At 37.5% G+C, this 21,333-nt stretch overlaps 1 protein-coding gene across 1 annotated transcript in view; it reads left to right on the top strand.

The window, feature by feature from the left end:
• LOC306855685 (gamma-aminobutyric acid receptor subunit alpha-3-like) overlaps positions 1-21,333 on the top strand; it is a gene marked incomplete at its 3' end in the record, with an annotated part of 177,485 nt that overhangs the window by 115,244 nt on the left and 40,908 nt on the right. The window contains exon 6 of the mRNA XM_079394490.1: positions 18,383-18,465. Within this exon, the coding sequence (XP_079250616.1) occupies positions 18,383-18,465 (83 nt within the window). The remainder of the gene's footprint in view (positions 1-18,382; positions 18,466-21,333) is intronic.

The following is a 21,333-nucleotide window of genomic DNA, read 5'->3' as shown; positions in this document are numbered from 1 at the left end:
GATGGAAATGATAACTGAACTTGTAACAGTTTTATTGCAAAGCACAATATTAGAAATTAGATCTCGTGATTGAGTTAAAAACCAAATTATTGTTGTATAAGCATAGCAAGCATCATAGCAAAAAGGCTAACAAAGAGTTATACCCACCACCGATTAACATTAGCCCTTCATTCATGACATGGATGCCGTAATCATACAGAGAGAGAGAACATAGTTGCATACCTTTATCTTTTGCTCGTTTCTCCTCTTCTTCTTTTCTTTTTTTTTCGAAATTGGGCACCTGATGGCTTTGACCTTTTCTTCTCCATTCCTGTTTATTTGGCACTCGACAATCAACAGATTTCCCATCCCCCCAACTGTCACTCACGACCAGAAGTCAAGACTAAACCAATTAACCTTGATGACCGCATAATCGTTTTGTATTACCTATTTTTATTTGCAGGAACTATAGGCCTGTATTTATAATATTATGAATGAAATGTGCGTTATTTGGAAGAAAGTCGAGGTGTGTGACCGACTTTAGCCCATTCATTCTATTAGAGTATTGCTCTAGTGTGGATCCCCCGTCCGTTCCATTTGAGAGAGACCCAGAGGTGAAATGTCGCCCGCGCCCCTCGCCCCTCGCCCCACCCCCTTTTCCACTTCTCACAGTGCATGGTACATTTTCAGCAAGCAGGGGCGCCGGCAGCTGCAGGGAGCGCCAATTTGCCAATTCCACACACAGTGAAATGATAGATAATGAAAAACCGCTTCGCGACGCAGAGGATTTTTATTTTAACTGCTCGTGCTGCTGCCCCCAATGTGTCACGAAAAAATGACGCCCCGGGCGGCTGCCCGTTTCGCCCGTGCCTAAAACCGCTACTGTGCCTGATATCATGTCTAAACCATAAAGCCATCCAAAATTTGATTTTGCTGTAGCACATGGGGACTCAAGTCAAAGCCAATGTTCAGAATAGCATCATTTTTGCAATATGCGGCATGTATTGTGTTCAGTATGCACATATTGTGTATGCATGGGTTACACAAATGAGCACATTTCAAGGAAATCATATAAGCCACAATGCACAATTATTTCAAGTTATTTCTTATTAGTTAATTGTAATATCAAATATAATGTATTTATTGTCACATGCTTCATAGTGTATCACGTACAGTACTATATACAGTAAATACTGTACAGTGAAGTGTTCCATTCCATTGCTTGCTGCAGAAAACCTATCGGAGATGCCTCTGTAAACCTATCGGAGACGCTAATCTGCATCGAGTCTCTCCTGTTTTGATCTGTTCTTTCATTGATGTTCCAGGGAGTGTTTTTGTAAGGTATGGTGTGCTAATGAGGTCTCTGAGTGAGGGGGAGAGCAGAATAGGGAGTCATCATGACGTGGGAGATAAGAGGCAGTGTGTGGGATTGTACTGTTTTGTATCGTGGGGCTGAATGAATGACTGACATTCATTCAAACAAGAGATCCTTACATGCCTAATCCACCCTCTATGAACGTGTCAGGCTATTAGATATTCAAAAGATTATGAAAAAAAGCAGCAGAGGGAAAATAATGTTATCTGTAATCTTAGCAAGGAGAAACAACGTGTGAATTCCAGGCGAGCACATTTTACGATGATGGCTGCATTATTTGTGGACCAAATGCATTGAACAACGATAAGATTGTTAAACATTGTTTATGCCTTTAAAACATTTAATTCGCTACTTCTTTAAAACAAAAGAACGATTCATAAACCATCAGTATTGTGGTATAGATGAAACGTATTCCTATGGCCATACTTTTCAAACATTATATAACATTTACATTTACATTTATGCATTTAGCAGACGCTTTTATCCAAAGCGACTTACATTGCATTCAAGTTACAGTTTTTACATTTTTTATCAGCTCTTGCTTTCCCTGGGAATCGAACCCATGACCTTGGCGTTGCTAGCGCCATGCTCTACTATTTGAGATTATGTTGGTTCATTCATTGTGATAGTTCAGAAATTAAATGTCCGTGAGTGCCACTAAAAGGTTAATGCCTCATCACATTTGAAAGTAACACACTCCCTTCACCAGTGCTTCTCAAATCCATCCTGGGGGCCCTTACCATTGCACATTTTGTGTCTCTCCCTCAGCTTTCACCTGATTCAACTCATCAGCTCATTAGTAGACACTGCCAGACTTGAATTGAGTGTGTCCGATAAGGGAGACATGTGCAGTGGTGGGGGTCTCCAGGACAGGTTTGAGAAGTAGTTCCCTACACCAGTGATTCTTTCTTATCTAACACACTTGATTCAGATAATCAGCAAGTTGAGAGAGAGCTCCAACTGAGCTGCAATTGATTGACAGCGTCCCCATGCAGTGTGTTCACTGTTCCCTATTTCTTGAGCATGGGATAATATACATAACAATACATATTTTACATATTTTTTATATACATTGCATGGACAAAAGTATTGGGACACCCCCTTCTAATGAGCAGGTTTGACTAGTAATTTCCATGAGTACAAATCTGAATGTTTAATTACATAACGATATTCTAGGGAATTGTGTGCTTCTAATTTTATAGCAACGGGTTGGACATGACCCTTTTCTATTCTAGCATGACAATGCCTTTGTGTATAAAGCAAGGTTCAAAAATAAATAATTGATTCAGTCAGTATGGAAGAACCTTACTGGTCTACAGAAAGCCAAGTCCTAATCCCAGCTGAACTCCTCTGTTGTGACTTTAAATGCAGACCTTGAGCCAAAAACTCATCACCAAACACCAGTGTCTTGTACATATGAGTAAAGTCATTTTAGACACTTCCAAAAATGTTGAAACGGAGATGGAAATACTATTTTTAAATACATGAATTATGCTTCCATCTTTGTTGCCACAGTTTTGGAAGTGCCTTTTTCTGTTCTAAAGAAGGGGGTGTACCAATACTTTTGTCCATGTAGTGTATGTAACCCTACGTATTTTGCGTATTTTAATATACATCGTTTATTTTATGTTTTGTTGTTGTTTTTGCATCAGTTGATTGACAAAACACAGTAAAAAAAACACACAATGCTTTGGCATTTCCATTCAGAGTGAGGTACTGTATGCATTTATGCACACATAATTACAAAGCAATGGTGAATAACACATTAAATTAAATATGACATTTTGAAGCACAATGACTTAAATAGTATTTTCCTGTAAAATAAACTCCAGTAATCTTAGTTTCCTTTACAACTGCGTGTCCAGGGTGGTTGCTTAATAGCCAATTTTAAAGGCCCAGGTCTCTTCTTTATCGGAAACCTGTGAGATTTATTTATTTTTTTCCTGTTTAATGTTTTCTTTTTTCATATCCAATTGTTCTTAAAAAAAAAAAAAAAAAACTTCTGGGTTTGTTCAAATGATAGGGTGCTTTCACACCTGCCTCATTTAGTTCAGTTGAATCGCACTAGAGTTCGTTTTCACTCTTGGTGCGGTTCGTTTGGGCCGGTGAGAATGCAGCATTCGCACTCGGGTGCGCACCAAAAGCAAAAATAAGCGTACAGAGACCTCCTTGAAGAGGTGGTCTCGGCACGCTTTCAAACGAACCCTGGAGCGGTTCGTTTGTGGTGAGAATGCGATCCGACCTCAAACAGACCCAACTGCAAAAAGAACTGCGCATTTTTGGATTAAACCAGCTGCCGTAGTCAGCTGTGCTGTGCATTATGGCATGAGGAAGTGTTTGTTGACTGTCTGCAGTTTAGCATGGTAGGTCACGTACAAACTTGGGGTTGTGAGGAGGTGCGGAGCCTCATAGAAATGTGTAATAGTAATGTGTGCTGTCTGCTGCATTTTACTGCTGTCTTTGTTTACTTCCGGGAGCACCATTGGAATTTTCCCACACACTCTTTCTGATCAATCGAAAAGCAGTTTAGGGAATGCGTTCAAAGACACATCTAGCCAACAAGTGAAGCTGATGTTGTTCGTTTCAGCTGGTTCGGACCAGAGCAAACAGTGTGGTGTGAAAAGGAACCAAAGTGGCTAAAAATAGCTACAATGTATAATATTTTGCCTTTGGTCCGGACCAAATGAACCGAACTACAGATGTGAAAGCACCCATAGATTGTAAATGATCAACTCATGGATTCATTCATTGTACTTATTTTTTTTACACAAATACACTCTCAGCTTAGTGGGGAGATGCTGAAAGCAAGATTGGCTCCAGATGCTGATATTGTCTTATTTCTTTTTTTTTTTTTTTTTTAAATAGACCCCCACTGTAACCTCTTTCCCAGGTTTCCAAGTAATAGGCTTCTGGCACAGATAAACACAATGCTCGCAACAGCCCTGAACCCCGATGGCCTTGATCTGTTCCTCCACACGTCCGCCACTCCCCTCTGGAAGCTTGGGAAGCAGAGCGCTGCTGAGTGATTACCGTGCTCTCGCCTGTGCCACCTCTTCAGCCGAGCGCTGGCATGAGATAATGAAAATTTTCTGAACGTAAAGGGAAATTAATTGTGTGGTGTGTGGCAGTCTAATACAAAAGCATTCCCACCAGTCACTTCTAATAATGGTGATTACTAAGATCGGTTTGTGCTAATTACCATGCAGTATTGTAACTACAGAGGGCTTGTTTGTGAGGCAACCCTCAGCCTTCACAATAGGAACTAGAGTTTGAAAACGTCACAAGTTTACATGTTATACTAATGTGTTTCTCATTTGTAAAAGTTTTGTTACATTGGCATATTTTTGGCATGTTTGATGGTATTTCATGGTTTCCTCATATGATTGTAAAGCACTTTGGGTGCCTCATTCATTCACTTTTGTGTTGTACTTTTTCGCATTGTCAGTTGTCTCAGCTTCTCTCTCATTTAAAAAACTCCTATGTTTGACTTGCATATATTCATTCTGATTTTTCATACTGCAGTGTCATTCTCAAATTATGTATTTATTAGCATTTTGAGGCAAGACATATTTTTAGCATGTTTTAAAATAAAATGGTAGACTGACAATATTTTAAGCTGGAATCTTAGGTATTTTTTCTCCACATTTTGCATCATTTGCTAAAAATATTTGATTGGGAATATAATACAAAATATTCTGTTCACAAGTAATATTTAGGATTTGTGTTGTTGTTTGTTTTTTTGGCAAAGGTCACAGCCTGCAGATGAACAATTCATTGTCACTCGTCTCTTTTTTTCCAACACCATAAAACCTTTTTACAAGGACTCTGTAATTTATATTGTCATTTTACCGTTCATTATAATATTGATGCAGAAAACAGACTCACTGGATTTTATTTTTCTGTTTACTGAAAGTGTGTTTCACAGAACAGAACAGATTGTTGTTGTCAGGGAAGAGAAGACAAGACATTTTTCACAAACAGCTTTAACTCAGGTGTGCATTCTCCAAATTACAGTGAAATATGTGTTAAATGTTCTGGACTTTTTTTTACCACTGGTGTCTGTTGCTTTTGAAGAATTGGCGTGAGGAAGAGTGCATTAGCGAGCACATTTAGATTCTTTCCATTGCTCTTTTTCTCTAAAGCACAAAACAAGACATGACACAATCTCTCTTCAAAAAAATGGCAAATGATAAAACTTTTCTTCAGCAGTCTGAAATTTGACTGGGGTAGTTGTCGAAAAATTTTAAATGTAGGAGAAACATGCATATCTCAAGCATGCTGTACACTGACATGGTTGTCTTCCCGTGTTATTTATAACTGATTTTGTGCTCCAGGGTCACATATTTTAAGATTAAAAGTCTGGCTCTGTGACGAAAAAACAAACAAACACAAAACAAAATAAATAAAAAAATTGATGCATTTGACATATGTAAGTCAGTTTTGAATTGAACTTCACGTAATAAAAAAAACATTAATCTCGCAGTTTTACTAAAAATCAACCCCTGGAACATGAAAATTGCGTAATCTGAAAAGATAAATAAATAAAATAAAAAATGCCCAAGTGCAAGAGATTGTGTGCTTCAATCTTGCTTTAATTTTGAAAAATAAATTCAAATTGCATCTATTTCTCAAATAGAACAATGCATCATTTGGATGAAAGATTGACAATCCATGACAAACATTGCTGTTACCATCATATATTACAAATGACTTGGTCTGTCACGAGATGGAAGGGCTATATAATTAAAATATCAGAGTGACATAACCTCAGATAGGACAATGAAACAAATGTTTTCAGCATATGTAAAGAGGCATCACATAATCACAGATTTTTAACAGTGTTGATGGTTAAATGCAAGTTTTTAGGAGAGCTGAGATGAAAGACATGGGGGATAAAGCGCTCTAAACAGGGTTTAGGGACGCTTATGGTTTGCGGTCATTATGTAATGACTGTATCCTTGGCATTTCATGCAAAACTAGTTTGAAATCCCGCAGGGTTTGGGGAGGGGCATATATTTTGTGGTTGTCATGAGAAGTGACATGACCAAATCCAAGCTAAACTCCTAATTAGCATTATGTAGCACCCTGATGTCAGGTTCTTAATAGTCACTTTGGTTCTAATGTGACATCTTGAATTCTGACAAACTGTGGCGATCAGGTTCATAAACTCAGTGTGTTCTCATTCGGTGGGTGCTGTGAGTTCTACCTTTTGGGGTGTTGAAACAGAGAACTTTTTTCTGTATTGAATGTGTAAGACATCACTGTATAATCATGTCACGAAAGACAGACAGCCTGGAAATAACACTTGCCAAGGCTATGCTCACATTCAACCTTGAGCGCATGATGAGGTATAAAGAAACTCTGTTTTCATTTTCTCGTGTAAGCTATTTGGTGTCATCTGTCAGCTCTGGTAGTCCATCGCTCAGCACTCAAGCATACAGCTTTATTTGTTTGCTATTTCATTTTTGCTGCCCTTCCTTCAAGGACCCATGGAATGGTCAGTGCTTGTTTTTGTCTGGCTACTCTGAAAGCAGCCAGTCAAAACTAACCTGTATAAATACACTTACTAGATTCATTATACAGTGCTTCAGTGATTTTTCTCCTGTGCATTCTAGAGCTTATTTACATGCCTAAAAGCAGGGCTCCACAATTAATCAAAATTAGGGTTGCACAGATACAAAATATCTCAGCCGATACAATATCCATTTATTTATAATGATCTGCCGATAAAGTTACGATTTATTTAAACATACTTCTGTCATGACAACTCTCAGAGTGATTTGCATGGTAATACTTGACGATGTTAATGTATTTGGTCTTGGTGGAATAGATCTGCTACACTGCTGCAGCTGCAATTACTGAGACTTGCTACTACCAGTACATCCACAACATGCTGCTGTGAGCATGTAAGGAATATTGCTGCTACACATATAACAGATATGAATAACTCCCATAGCATACATGAATCACCTCGTAGCAGATCTATACAGGTGGAGCTGGGGAAGGTGGAGGGTTTCAGAAGTGCACTGCTACAGCAAACACTGCCTTTTTTTTCTTTTTTTTTTATGTTTGAATGTTGAGCAGCGAGCTCATTGGCTACCGATACAGGAGATAACCAATCATCTGTGCTATGTGATAATGATGTCATTATGTCATATTGAGTTTAATCTTTCATGCCAGAACTTTGCATATACTGTATATACTTAACAGTAAATGAGCTCCCTCTGGTGTTTTTATTGCTAACTAACCAACTGTGAACACTGGATAATTTTCCTGTGGACATATTGATCACAAGCTGTTTTATTGGTGTCTTTTGACGAGTGATTACATGAGACATGATACATTTCAGTAAGTATTTTATCTGTCAACACCTGATGTTTATTCATACTTGTTTTGCACCACAACGTGTATTAAAGTAGAAGAGACTCACTCTCTGCACCTGCTACTTGAAATGAGGTGCTACAGCAATCTGTCAAGCTACGTTTAAGAGGGTCAAACAACATTTATTGTTGGCATTTTGTGATAAAATTGACTATTTGAGAGATTAGACTTTTTTATTAGACGTAACAAAGAACATTGCCATTATTGGATGGGAGCTATGCTACAAATAATGTTAAGTGAAGGAAAACCGCACACCTGGCAACCCTGGCTTGAAATACCAATGATTTTTAATGTCAACTAGAACCTTAATGGCATTATCAAGAAAAGCAAGCGTAATGTCCTCCATCCAGAAACTCTAAGACGCTTCAAGAAACCTACCTGCAAATCTCCCTGAGAAACTCTGCTCAAGTGCACCGAGGGCAATAGCTGCTTTAAACACAAAGGATGCTCACACCAAATGTTGATTTAATTTAGTTAATAGAAGTTAATTGATAAAGAAACTCTATGACATTATTTTTGATAGCATTCTCATTTTACAGCATTTTTACACAAGTGCTTAAAACTTTTAACAGTATTGTAGCTTTGTAGGTAGGTTTCTTAAAGCATCTTGAAGACGTTGCCACAGTTCTTCTGGATTTAGTCTGTCTCAGGTTGTTCTGTTTCTTCATGTTATTCCATGAATATTCCATATTCCAGTGTGGAGCACTGGCTGTTCTCAGACTAAAATATCACTGGATTATTACAATAAATGGCAAAATGAATGTTTTGGAAATGTAAACTGATATTTCCTACTTTTATTTTTTTATTTATTTGCTGTTGCATTATTCTATAATCATACTGGATTAATTGAAACTTTCATTTAGTTTCTTAAATGTTTATTTTCTATTTCATTTCATTAAATACCTTAAATGTACCTTAGTAATACTGTATACTGCAATTATTTTATTTATTTAAAATTAAAGAATCTGATAATTCTGATATTCTGTGTTGAATGGAACAACTGAACCGAAAAAAATAAAGAATAATAATTTTAATGATTTTTCCTTTTTTCCATTTCGAAATGAATATTGACCCAGCATTTACTATATTCTACTGTAAGATTCACATAAAGAGGCTAAACATATCCAAAAGCAAAACAATAATTTCAATCCACATGACCCAGGTTCTTTTTTTTTTTCTCTTTGTTTGGAATACTTCAACTTTGTATTTTAGTTTTCTTCTTCTCTGTCTCCGAAATTTAATGATCCTTGCTCTCCGTCTGGCTTTTGCTTTTCCCATACGACTATTCTGTGAGACTGGTTGGCGAGAGCAAGCGTAATGTCCTCCATCCAGAAACTGTCATCATTAAGTACAGCAGAACCAGTGCATTGGGAATCTTGTCTCAGCTTTTGTAAACCTTCATAGATCAACTTCCATGTCCAGGGAAATGATGATAAGTGTAACGAGTGACTCTGCGCTGTCCTGACGGTTGATTTGTCACACGTCAAGAACACTTTTCACTTCTCATCAGTGGTGTAAAGCTCTCAGGCTAGAGGCAAGGCTAGAGGTCATTGTTGATGTTCCTTTTATGAAGAGCATACCTGGACAACAGTAAACCTCGAATGACTACAAAAATATTGATAAACTGACACCATGGAAGATTCAGAGGCAGAGAGCTCCTCATCGAGTGGTTTAAAGCAAAGGTGTAGGTGATGTAATTTCAGTGCTGCTAGTGGCACCAAAATGGAATTACAAAAATAATATAATCATTCTCAATAAAATAAATTTTATTTTCCCCCACATGGCTTTGGTCAGACAAACAGATTGCCCGATGGAAAATTCACAGCATTGGCTAAACAAAAATAATGCTGGTTGTGAAAGCAACACTAATGGTAGCACACCAACAACGTTTATTGCTTATGATTACAGAGATAGTTAATAAACACTACATAGTTAATTTCACAAAACTGTCACGACCTCAAAACAGTTATAACATAGTGCATTGTTTGTCAACTAATATATAATTCTTTTGCATCACATAACCAGATCCATATTTGACTTTTCTAATGTATTAAAATTTATTGGTAGCTTGTCTGTTACAACATTTTATTTGCACGGATAAGAATAGAGTAAAAACGCAACTCATGACACTCGATAAAAGAGCTCAAATCCTTTTAGAAGCAAGTTAAAATTGCAAGGTTGCATAGTAGTTGTTGTTGTTTTTTTTGGGGTTTTTTTAACACATTTAGTGCCATTCACCAGATATTTAATTTACAAACTGCTGCGATATGTGCATGAACCAAAATAATAAATATGTTGCCACAGTCACGTTCATCGGTTTCATAGAAAATCACTATCACTAGGCATTTCACTATATATATGTATAATTTCACTCCAGTCTTCAGTGTCACATGATCCTTCAGAAATCATTTGAATATGCTGATTTACAATCAATGTTTATAATCAAAAAAAAAAAAAAGTCACGTTCCAAAAAACAATATGAAGCAATTTCAACACTCATAATAAATCCGCATATTAGAATGATTTCTGAAGATCATGTGACACTGAAGACTGGAGTAATGATGCTGAAAATTCAGCGCTGCATCACAGAAATAAATTATATTATAAAGTATATTAAAATAGGAAACCAATATTAGAAATTGCAATAAGATTTCACAATATTATTGTTCTTTTCTGTATTTTTGATCGAATAAATACAGCCTTGATGAGCGGAAGAGACTCCCAGTCTGCGCAGTTTTGATTCATTTGAAGCCTGACGCCGGTTTCACACTGCAAGCGTAAGCAGGGCGTACGCAGCGCGCAAGCAGGACGGAAGCAGAGCAGAAGCAGCGCGTATCCATTTTGCATTCACACCGGCAGCGTTTGCAGCGCGCACCTGAACCGTGGATTTTGTACAGATTCCTCAATAATGGGTAATGTTAGCTTTGTTTTATTTCTATTTAAAATACATTACAGAGGGAAAACGTGTCAAGAAGCTTATTTTTTTAATAAATTACGAAATATAAGTTTGTTTTCTATTTTCTTTTATGCTTTGTTTGCGTGTAGTGAGAGTCGTTGACAGAAGGAAGGCAATCGCGCTATATATATTGTTAAGAAGACTACGAAAAAGGATGAGACGCAGACTTTGGGTACTCTATGCAGTTTACACACAATGTAAGATGAAGGAAGAATAGCCTACCTTCCTCCTCAACTTGAAACTTGAAACATTTAATTGTATACGTATATCTCATATTTCTTATATATGTGTGATTATTGTGTGAAAAGTATCCATTTTTAAATAAATGTTTTTATTTCATCAGTGTTGTTTCTTTACTGATTGTAATACTTCAAAAACTGTACTGATTGGATTTGCATGGCTGAGGCCAACACAATGCTTTATCCTGAACATGACATTGTAGTATTGACAGTGCTTTTGAGGTTGTCATTAACCTTGCACAGTAATTGCTTTTACATATTTTATATATGTGTAGAATAATTTAAATGCTAATAATTTGATATATGAATTATGATATAAATTACCTATTTCATTACAAAAAAAACATTACTAAGAAAATCATTTGTAGTTTTTATCTATCTTATAAACAGAAAATTTACATACATTACCCATCAAAAACATAGAAAATCCAAAAAATGTCTGTAATAAGTAACCTTAAACTTCTTAATAGACACGTTTTTTAATGATCAATTTATCGAGAATTAAGTCTGAAATAGACATACAGTAGTCTACAGCGTAGATGTATGTAGCATGTGTGACCTTATTCTGTCTATTGTATTTAGTTAATTAGCTATTAATTTGTTCGTACGTGGGCATGCTAAAAATTGAAAACAAAAAAGTAAGAAAGGTTATTACTTTCTGCACCGAGTGCTGATGCAACATCCTCCCATGCTTTTTCCTTCGCCTGCAAGTCTTTATATAGTAAATTATGAGGATCATAAATAACTGTATGCTTCTCAACCTCCACGATTAGACGAGTGTCGTCCATGAATATGACACCTGTTCTTACGGCAACTTACTATAGTTATAACACATATAGGCTAATATAATTAATACAATTAACCAGTGACTTAAGCTGAAATAACAGTATAAATTATTTAAACTAATTTTAGTGATTAGAGCAAAAACTTTATTTTATTTAGTTTTTTGTAATATATAGTATTTTTTATTTTTTTTACTGAAGTTTATACTCAATTTACAACATAGTAGATGTCATTAATTTACATTCTGGAGAACAATTTCACTTTTTCGTGTGTATTTTGTCCATAATCAATGCCTTGTCACTTTAACTGAGCGTAAGCAGCGCAGCAAAAATAGACTCGGCGCCGAAACGATCGCGGCACTGCCGCTCCTGCTCTGCTCCTGCTACGCGCTGCCGCGCCGCCCCTGCGTGCTGTGTGAACGCTCTCATCCGTTAACATGGGCGCCGAAAAAAATACGCGCTGCTTACGCCCTGCTTACGCTTGCAGTGTGAAACCGGCGTGAGTCTGCGCAACAGTGATTCATTTGAAGCCTGAGTCTGCACAGTAGTGATTCATTTGAAGCCTGAGTCTGCACAGTAGTGATTCATTTGAAGCCTGAGTCTGCGCAGTTTTGATTCATTTGAAGCCTGAGTCTGCGCAACAGTGATTCATTTGAAGCCTGAGTCTGCGCAACAGTGATTCATTTGAAGCCTGAGTCTGCACAACAGTGATTCATTTGAAGCCTGAGTCTGCGCAGTTTTGATTCATTTGAAGCCTGAGTCTGCACAGTAGTGATTCATTTGAAGCCTGAGTCTGCGCAGTTTTGATTCATTTGAAGCCTGAGTCTGCAGAGCAGTGATTCATTTGAAGCCTGAGTCTGCACAGTAGTGATTCATTTGAAGCCTGAGTCTGCACAGTTTTGATTCATTTGAAGCCTGAGTCTGCACAGTAGTGATTCATTTGAAGCCTGAGTCTGCACAGTTTTGATTCATTTGAAGCCTGAGTCTGCACAGTAGTGATTCATTTGAAGCCTGAGTCTGCACAGTTTTGATTCATTTAAAGCCTGAGTCTGCGCAGTTTTGATTCATTTGAAGCCTGAGTCTGCAGAGCAGTGATTCATTTGAAGCCTGAGTCTGCACAGTAGTGATTCATTTGAAGCCTGAGTCTGCGCAGTTTTGATTCATTTGAAGCCTGAGTCTGCAGAGCAGTGATTCATTTGAAGCCTGAGTCTGCACAGTAGTGATTCATTTGAAGCCTGAGTCTGCACAGTAGTGATTCATTTGAAGCCTGAGTCTGCGCAGTTTTGATTCATTTGAAGCCTGAGTCTGCACAGTAGTGATTCATTTGAAGCCTGAGTCTGCGCAGTTTTGATTCATTTGAAGCCTGAGTCTGCACAGTAGTGATTCATTTGAAGCCTGAGTCTGCACAGTTTTGATTCATTTGAAGCCTGAGTCTGCACAGTAGTGATTCATTTGAAGCCTGAGTCTGCACAGTTTTGATTCATTTGAAGCCTGAGTCTGCACAGTAGTGATTCATTTGGAGCCTGAGTCTGCACAGTAGTGATTCATTTGAAGCCTGAGTCTGCACAGTAGTGATTCATTTGAAGCCTGAGTCTGCGCAGTTTTGATTCATTTGAAGCCTGAATCTGCACAGTAGTGATTCATTCAGTCCTGCTCAAACACCCACAGACCCAATCGCAAACTCACAATCATGACTCCACACCCTGTTTCAATAGCATCAAATAACTAATAACAAGCAAGCTTTTTAGAAAAACAAGCACTTGAACATACATCAGGGAAAAGATCTACCTCAAATAATGGAAACTAGTTTTGGTAAAAATGTATTTGAAGTGTAATTTGATTATTTAGCTTACGTCCCATGGCGAGGAAGGGGTATATGACCTCCAGCTAGCCACCAGATGGCGATTGAAAAGTTTTGGGTTCACTTTTCAGGACGTGTGTTCCAAACCTTTATGAGTTTATTTATTCTGGTACCCCACACAAAAGAAGATATATATATATATATATGGAAGTCAGTGGTAACCATCAACTGTTCGGCTAACCACATTCTTCAAATTATTTTGTATTCAGCAGAATAAAGAAATTCATACGGGTTTGGAACAACTGAGTTTGAGTAAATTATGAATTTTTCATTACTTTTAAACTGTTAAAGGAGCAGGGATCGTGCAGAAGAAAAGTTCATGAAGAGCAAGACGGAAAAAGTGTTAATGTCATGACTGGGCAAATCTGTCAGTGCTGCAAACTGTGGTACTCAGCGCATGGTCTACTGCGTCTTTTGGGAGCTTAGCTTAGCTGAAATATCACCATCAGCTTCTCACTTTTTTTTTTTTTTGTCTGTTCCTGTACAGCTCACTGCGTCAAACTATATTATGCTAGTGGATTTCAGATATGATAGATCTTGCAAATGTAAAACAGTTTTGTCTGCTCATTTATCATGAACCCGAGCAGCACCAAAGCACAAGGAATAAGCAAGCCTTTAGATAATCTCTTTAAATGAGGAAAAAGCTCCATCACTCTCCATTTTGGTTCCACATTTCACACTGAAAATGACCTGTAAAAGAATATCTCACCCCTGGTGAGCTAGGCTTGACATTTGGTATGGACCTTAAGGTAGAAACCATATATTAATTCAATTGGAAAAGAAATGAGACCGTAAGGGATAGACGTGTCCAGACTGAATACAGACTTTATCCAGAATCCAGCACTTTCATTTGATTTAAAACAGAAAAAAGTAACAAATTATATTAGAAAGATAATAAAATAACAAATGTAAAACAATGTTTTTACTAGATTTCTACTACAAATTTCCAGCAAAGTATACCATTACATTATATTACACATCTTATGAATCCTGACAGAGCCCGCCGGCACTTTTACACAGTTCACCAGCTTTCGGCCTTTTTCAGACAGCTCACTTCTCCAGCCCTGGGGTGCAGTTAGCTAGAGGTGTAGGATGGACAGATGGTTTCACTCATCCTTACAGGCTTTAGGGACCTCTCACCTTGCCCAGATCAACTCACATGAATGTAGCTAGAGGAGAGACAGCTGTGTTCTAGCTGCAGTGCAACTTTTACAACCAGCATCCTCTTTGTCTCAGAGCTAAAACAGATGAGAGTATTCAATTCTTATGGTTTTAAGATTAAACTGAGAGACACAACTGGAGCTGTGTGTGAAACCTTGTAAAGTGACAAGTGCCCAATGCCAGTAAAAAATTGGTTTGGCTGATTTACTGGTCTGTTGGAGGGTAACCTTTCTTAGGAGCTGCAAAACAATAAATGTATCCAAGCCAGAAGAAGCCACCCAAGCTACTTAACTTTTTGAGTGCTTAAAAACGTTTTCTTCTCTTTAATTAATTTATAATCCCAGTTAAAATCCTTTACTGAGGAGTGTATATAAAGGAAGTCAGAAGTGTAGAAAGTACTCAAAAAATTATATTTAAGTGAAAGTACAGATATCCAATGAAACTTTTGTTCAATTAAAAGTAAGGAGATTCTTGTAATTGCATAGGAAAATAAATTACATAAAATGTGTTGTCAGACAGATACAAATGTTTGGTTAAAGGAACAAAACAAAACAAAATGCAATGGCACAGGTCAAAAACATTAAAGGGATCCTCCATGCTTTACACCCTCATGCCATCCAATATGTACGATTTCCTTTTTTCAAATGAATACAAATGAAGAGTTATAGAAACAAAAATCATCTCTCTGCATATAATTCAAATGTGCCAGACATCCAAAGATGATGCTTCAAAAACTACACAAAGTGAACACTACGGTAACCCATACGACCCCAGATTCATCGATATCTTCTTAAGTGAAATGAAAGGGATTAGATTAATGCAGCAAATCATGTAATTATTTAAAATTTAAAAAAAAATAATTGACAGTCCTAATTGTTACTTAGTATAACAATACACCTCAATACCATGTTAACCTGAGTTGTTTCTTTGCTGCCTGTCAATTTAAATTTGGATTATCAGAAGCAGGGTCAGAAATTAACTGGGCTTAGGGCAAAATGCCCCCGAAATTCAAGATACAAGGGCAAAAAATATATATTATTTTGTTAAACAATATCATTCAAGTAACAGTTCTGTATTCTCTGAATATCAGCACGATTGTAAATGTGATATTGATTTTCAACTACTAAATTTATTTCTTACATTTTAGACAAAAAATGTTGCTATTTCACCAATGAAAATAATTCCAAACAAAGCCAGAGCAGAGCCGTTATGACAGACAAAAACACAGAGCGTTACGTTTCGTTAATGACTGAATCTGTATTAATGCATTAATGAATCAAGTGAGTCAATGATTCAAATACCCATTCATAAAGACATTGGCCGTCTCTCAATAGCCTCGTTCAGACTATCAGCCCAAATCCGATTTTTGTGCAAATCCGATTGAAATCCGATCATATTTAGACAAGCTACATGAAATCCGATTTCTGCAAATCCGTTTCGAGCTACATTCGTTTGTGGTTTGGAATCCTTTTCAAATCACATTTCTGGAAATTGGATTTAGCCTAGCTTTTTCACGTCCTCACGCCACGTAAAAATTTCACTGCTGGTTATACTCCGTATAATTGTGTATGTGACAAATAAAACTCTTGAATCTTGAAACGTAAACACGTCAGACGTTTTTGCAGAAACAAGCTTGTGTCGTTGCAAAGTGCAAGTCAAGCAGGAAAAACATATACCGCTAGTACACGCACCTCTTGAAAGTAGCAGAGACGGCAGCACAGAATAAAGCCGCATTTCCTGCATTTCTGCCGCTGCCTCACAAGACAAAATCTAATACTACAGTGGAATTGCGACGGTAAAGGCCATTGCACACCGAGTCCGAATTTTTCGTCCGAAATTTTCGCACGTTGAAAAATAAATACGACCTCACGTTTTGTCAATCACGTTTGCACACTGCCTCCGAAATTTTCGTCCGTCAAAAAAAAATTTGGATCGGGTTCGATTTTTTGCGTTTTTCGCATCCGTATACAGCATTTTGAGATGCTTTGAGAAGGTGTTTTGACAATTCAGAGCCATCGTACAAGCGAAAGCCAAAATCCAAAATAGTGTCAGACAAATTAATACACTTCGTTTTGCAGCACAGAGCACTTTATGACAAACAAATTGCGGAATACAAAGATACAGAATATAAAGAACTGCTGTAGCCTATTTTTTTATGCCTGGCGCGCACCTTTCCGATGCCGCAGTTCGGTGTGTACGTGTGGGTGTATCCATACCTCAGACAGTCTCTGTTCAGGATAAATTGGTTCACGGAAATTGGTGGTCTTCTTTTTAATATGTGGATTCAGTATCGCTAGCAAAGTATCAAACTGAGGCACTGACATCCTGAAATAAACTTTAAATCTCTTTGATAAGGAGGTGGAACTCTCCTTCCTCTCTGCGCAATGATTGGATGGACCCAATATTTCCTTTTTCTTTTTTTAAAAAGAGAGAGGACAACAAAATCATCCTCACTGCTTGAAGACATTTTGTATAGTTTTGCGATTTTTTTCGCAACGGATTAATTAAAACGCATCGGACTCAGTGTGCAAGGTCTCTGTGCGTGACGAATTTTTAAGATTGCAAATGCGAAAAAACGCATGCGAAAATTTCGGACTCAGTGTGCAGAGACCTTAAGACATTTGTATTGCAAACGGTATTGCTGTTACTGTTGTTTTTAGCGTAGGCATAACAACGCAACGGCATTACCATAGAAACCAATGCACATTCAGTAAAAAACAAAAGAGCACTTATGGACACACAAATCGGATATGAACAGTTTCGATATGCTGTGTAGACAGTCAGTTATTCAAATCAGATTCCATCCGGATATGAACAAAATCGGATTTGGGCTGACAGTCTGAACGAGGCTAATATGTGTTCTTCAGCGATCTTGCGTCCTTGTGTTCTCGTTCTACATCATCATCAAACGTCGAAGTTCAGTTCCAATACTCAAGAACACAAGTAAAGAGGACGCATGAAAGTGCCCGGATGTGTTCTTGAAATCGAGGAAGCATAGAGTGCAGAGAATCGAGCCGTTAGAAATCCCAGAAGACGCTGCGGGCAGCCGGTGTACGGAAGCCTTTAAGCTTTAAACTCGCTCTCGCAATTACTTGACGGCTCTTGAAAGTAAACATTTATCGTTTTGTTTTGCTTAATTTTAATAAAGTTATAAGACCTGGAGAAAGTCTGCAGTATTGTTATTGAATCTTATAAAACGGATAGTTCCGGTCCTTGATTCTGATTGGTTGAGCCACAATCGAAGCCGTTGCAAATTATACTATAAACCTACACCTTTGTTTACTTTGTGTGTTTCTTGGCAACCTCTTTGTTCCAACAGCTGTAGGATGAAGATATTAAGATATCACAAAACATCACGATTTTATGTAAAGCTGCTTAGAAACAATGTGTAATGTGAAAAGTGCTAAATAAATAAATTTGACTTGGCATGGCATGTATGCAAACACACGGTCAAGTCGGGCTCTGTTCTAGTATGTACTGTAACACCGACTTTTCATGATCCAGTCAGTTCCCGATAGATCAAATCAAATCATTTCTTGTTGAATATCTTGTTTCACTTTTAAATAGATCACATTACAAAAGTAAAAGGAGTTGCAAATACTCTATCATGCTGACTTGAAAGTTCTCTGTCTGTTCTTCTCTACATAGATTAACCATCCATGCTGAGTGTCCTATGCATCTGGAGGATTTTCCTATGGATGCTCATGCCTGCCCGCTGAAGTTCGGAAGCTGTAAGTAATTCTCTGTTGCCGTCTTTTAATTTTTCTAGATTGCGTATTTGACAGCTGCTCAGATTGTCTGGAGTATTTTATAAGTATATTGCATGTTGCCTTGCACACATGTACCCTGCACAGTTAGCTTGGTCATGAGCTTGACATCGAAATCCGTGTTGAACATATTGAACTGGATTAGGTGGGTGCAGGTTGAGCATCTAACTTCATGTGACTACAGACAGACTCTTGTTTGTCTTAAAGACAGTCCAGATCAGAAGATTCTAAGCAGCTTATCTTCTAGACACAGCTCAGAGAACCCAATAACAAAGTGTCTTTCTCCACAACTCAGAATGGCACATAATGTCACCTGAAGCTTATTACCCATCTGCATTTGCTCCTTGCAATAAACAACATCTATCATTGTCGCTTGTCAGCATTGTCGTAACAATACAACATAACACCCCAAAGGCAGACCAAAATATGTGGACCTTGTTTTTCCTGTGTGGAGTCACTAGTCCTAAAACAAACAAACATGTTTCGTAATTTCCCTCCTGTGTAGATCCTTAGATTAATAACCCAGCCAATGACACCAAAGGTCATCATGACACAGCAGTCACACCTTTATGAATAAAATAATAAAACAAAAGTCCTCTGCTCGTACATTTTCAGTAGTGCCTTTCCCCCCATAATACCTCTTTTTGCAGCAGAAAGACAGCAAAGAATTGGCTTTTTAGCAAGACATCGTACAATGGGCTGCATAGTTAGTGGCTTTGTTAACAGCAGTCGATTACAAGCACTGTTCCCTCAATCCCCCAATCAACCCGCTCATTTGCTTTGTTAAACATAAAAGCAAAAGTGCCTTATATTACAATTACAAAGTTGTCTGTTCGTATGTCTCTTTAAATATTTGTCATGTTTCAAGGCACGTTTTCCCACTTCTGTTTAAACATCTGAGAATAGTAGAAAAGTGCTCATTTATGTTATTTTGATTTTGATTTGCATTGCTAGAAAAATGTTATCATTAATATTAATAACAACTTATTCCATGGTCTGCCTGAATACTCGATTCTGATTGGCTGGCAGGTGTTGATTAAATTAATTTAACTGCACAAGTAGTTCCAGGTCAGTTTAATCACCGTTCCATATTAATGCACTACTTTAATTGATGCACTCTAACCAACACACAACACTAGCTTGCGCACACACACACACACATACGGAGAGAGAGAGAGAGAGAGAGAGAGAGAGAGGTCGGAGATTACAGATTATGCTGCACACACACATAAACTTGTTGTCAGCGCTTCCCCGCGATTTTTATTGCTAAAATAAAAGATAGATACTAGATCGCTACATTATATTCCCCAGCAACAAGGTGATAAAATTGCTGTTTTTGAAGTAATTGTTTGTAGAGAGAGATGCGCAGACTCAGCAAGCAGGTGCACAGAACTGTCATCTCTCTCTCTCTCTCAATCGATCGATAATTAATTGAAATACATACTATAATTCATTCAAATAAATGTCATCTTACCACACTATTTCAGCTCTGTGTCTGATTTGAAGCAACAAGCTAACAAGCCTTAACTGACGAAAATAACCATAATTTTTACCCATTCGGACAAATATTGCACTGCAAAGAGCAATGCAAGTTTTAACTTGTCTATAAGTTGGCTAGCCATGCATTAAAGGATTTTAATGCACTTCCGCTTCGCGTCGGGCGGTTCTTTGCCTCCACGTCGTGCATTAAAATCCTTTAATGCGCGGCTAGCCGTTGATTATCCCTTGTTTAATCTCTTTAAAGCAAGTTAAAAACATCTTCTTTTTTTGTCACATGCACTGTGATTTTTTTTGGTGCTAATTAATCTAGTAGCTGTCAAAATATCCACTGATTTAGGTATTACAGTGCTAGAAATGCCCTATAAGCATAATTATTATGCATCACTCTGGAATACTAGAATCTAATTGGTCAGTTGTGGCAACCGATGTTTCTTGTACACTTATATTAGTAATTCGTATGTTTTAGACTCACACTATGTCTTTTTATTAAATTCATAAAAAGAAAATGCTCATAAAAGTAGTTTGTTCATGAATGAGGCACGGTTTAGTTTTATGTGCAAACATCAAAAGGAAAGACATGTTTTCTATTTACATTCATTGCTCTTTTTTTTAAGCATTACATGTTTTATTTGGCTTGTAGTTTGGTATTCTGCCGGCACTGGCAAAAGAATGCAGACATTCAAGGACCATTAACACGAAGGCATAAAAAGTAAAGTCATCTTGATTCTCAGCTGTATTCTAATTTTCTTCTTCTTATTTCTTTTCCATTATTTGGTCTGGTAAACAGGTAAAAGGTTCATTTCACACCAGCAGAACGAATGTCCAGCTTTTATAGGACTGCCAGCCATGTAATGCATGATGGCCAACAGAGTAGAGATCTAAAGGCACACAAGCTCTTCATTCCCTCGTTAACCAGCTGCTCATTTTAATGCTCATTTTACAATAAACAACCAGGTGTGCACGTGTTTTGTGCAGTAATATGTAACGCAGGAAAGATTCTACTGAGACTTTGAAACTATTATTGGACTGTTAATCAAATTATAGCAAGGTCATTCACATAAAAACAGTGTTAGAAAGCGATATTCGATGAAATATTTCCTTCTCCAATCCAATTTGAATTGCTTCTAATTCATCCTCTCATGTTCTATTCTCTTTCTCACTCCCATCCCCTTATTAATTGAGTTTTAGCCCAGGCACTAAATTTAAGGCTTTTCTTGTAATGTGCTGAAAGTCTTTGACAACATTGACCTTTTCAGCCTATAGCCATTTCTTGCAGGCCAGACTAAATAAGAACCGATGCCAGTCGTTCAATTTAAATATTTATTTAAACAT

This window comes from Barbus barbus (genome assembly GCF_936440315.1).
Source record: "Barbus barbus genome assembly, chromosome: 36".
NCBI classification, from domain to species: Eukaryota; Metazoa; Chordata; class Actinopteri; order Cypriniformes; family Cyprinidae; genus Barbus; species Barbus barbus.
The sequence above is the reverse complement of the archived record's forward strand: the minus strand, read 5'-3'. Positions and strand labels throughout refer to the sequence as shown.